Here is a 1,334-nt window from a genome sequence, read left to right as displayed (position 1 = left end):
TGATGTGTTAGGAAAATTAATTACGAATGAACAACGAATTCAATGAAAAGAACAAACGATACATGATCCACAATCATTATCGTGGCAAATCCAAAAGACGCGTATGATTTTTTACAATAAAAATTACTTAAATGCGACGATGATGCCGTTTGATCGACATTATAAAAACGTCGTATCTTCGGAAAAGAATCCGGCTAAACGAATGTGATCTCGTTTAAGGCAGACATACAGCCGCTGCGGCTGCGGCGTGGATGCTGGCGAAGGTCGTGGCATTATCGCTCGCAAAATGAATTCCTTGCACGACGGTTCGGGGAACGTTTTGTATCGACTATCTTCCGCACTTGAGGTACTTTTGTTGGTGTTACTGACGGACGTCATCATGTGAGCGGCCTGAAATAAAATCGAAATATTTTGTGTTCGAATAGAAAACTTTCTTTCTCTTTTATGTACGATACCATAACAACGTGTAAAAATGTATCTCTACCTTTTGAGCGTCGCGGAACATCGTCGTTATTCGAGCTCCGATGTCTCCTCTGGAACCGCCGGGCACGCTCACTTCCTTTCCCCGCATCAATTGAATCAAAAAGGACGTGAATTCTTTGTCGTTGTTACCGCTCAGCTTGTGCTGTAACGAATTTACTTGCGCAACCAGCGCTTCCACGCTCTCGATGTCACGCGTGATTTCCTGAAGAAATTAAAAGAAAGTCTAAATATTTGTTAAAACTTTCAAATATATTTATTTATACGCGCACATTAATATGTAATATAGAAACATTCATGACAAACATTATTTAAGCATAATCGAAATCGATCTAATGATTGATTATGATCGAAGATTTGCCGACTGTACCTCATACAATTGTAGCTTTTGATGAATTGGTTTCGTCGCGTATTGCAATTTATTAAGTATACTCTGTGCTACATCGGGCAGACTCGGTAGAGCTTCCTGTTTCTGTGAGCTCAGGGTATGGAGCGCGGCGTGCGTCAGAGTCGGCAATAAGAGTTGCGCGATCTGGCCTATTCGCTTCGAACTCAGGTAATGCAGAGCCTTCTCCGCCTCTCGCGTGTCATCGAACAATCGTTTCTGCCGATGTGCGGAAACTGGCTGCGCCGATGCCCATGTCGTTGACCACGGATTATCAGGGATCATCATCCGCGGTGACAAATGACCTGCATTTCAAGGCACAATATAAAAATCGTTATAAGCGCTGAAAATAAAAAATTATATTCCTATTTCAATTGCAAACCGATATTCCTTGACATTTTTGCTGAGAAAAATATCAACTATATTGAATTAAAAAATCTGTCATTAAAAGGGTATTTAGTTTTGAAAC

The 1,334-nt window shown here is 40.9% G+C and overlaps 1 protein-coding gene across 1 annotated transcript; it reads right to left on the bottom strand.

The window, feature by feature from the left end:
• Positions 1–8: 8 nt before the first annotated feature.
• Positions 9–1,191, bottom strand: LOC105462322 (rab3 GTPase-activating protein catalytic subunit-like). The gene is made up of 3 exons (XM_011708843.1): positions 851–1,191; positions 485–685; positions 9–390 (listed from the first exon to the last, which is right to left on the bottom strand). The coding sequence occupies exons 1-3, from the start codon at positions 1,151–1,153 to the stop codon at positions 160–162; spliced, it is 735 nt and encodes a 244-aa protein (XP_011707145.1). The 5' UTR covers positions 1,154–1,191; the 3' UTR covers positions 9–159.
• Between the last annotated feature and the right edge of the window lie 143 nt (positions 1,192–1,334).

This window comes from Wasmannia auropunctata, unplaced genomic scaffold, assembly GCF_000956235.1.
Source record: "Wasmannia auropunctata unplaced genomic scaffold, wasmannia.A_1.0 LD265932.1, whole genome shotgun sequence".
NCBI classification, from domain to species: Eukaryota; Metazoa; Arthropoda; class Insecta; order Hymenoptera; family Formicidae; genus Wasmannia; species Wasmannia auropunctata.
This window is presented reverse-complemented; position numbering and strand designations above follow the sequence as displayed.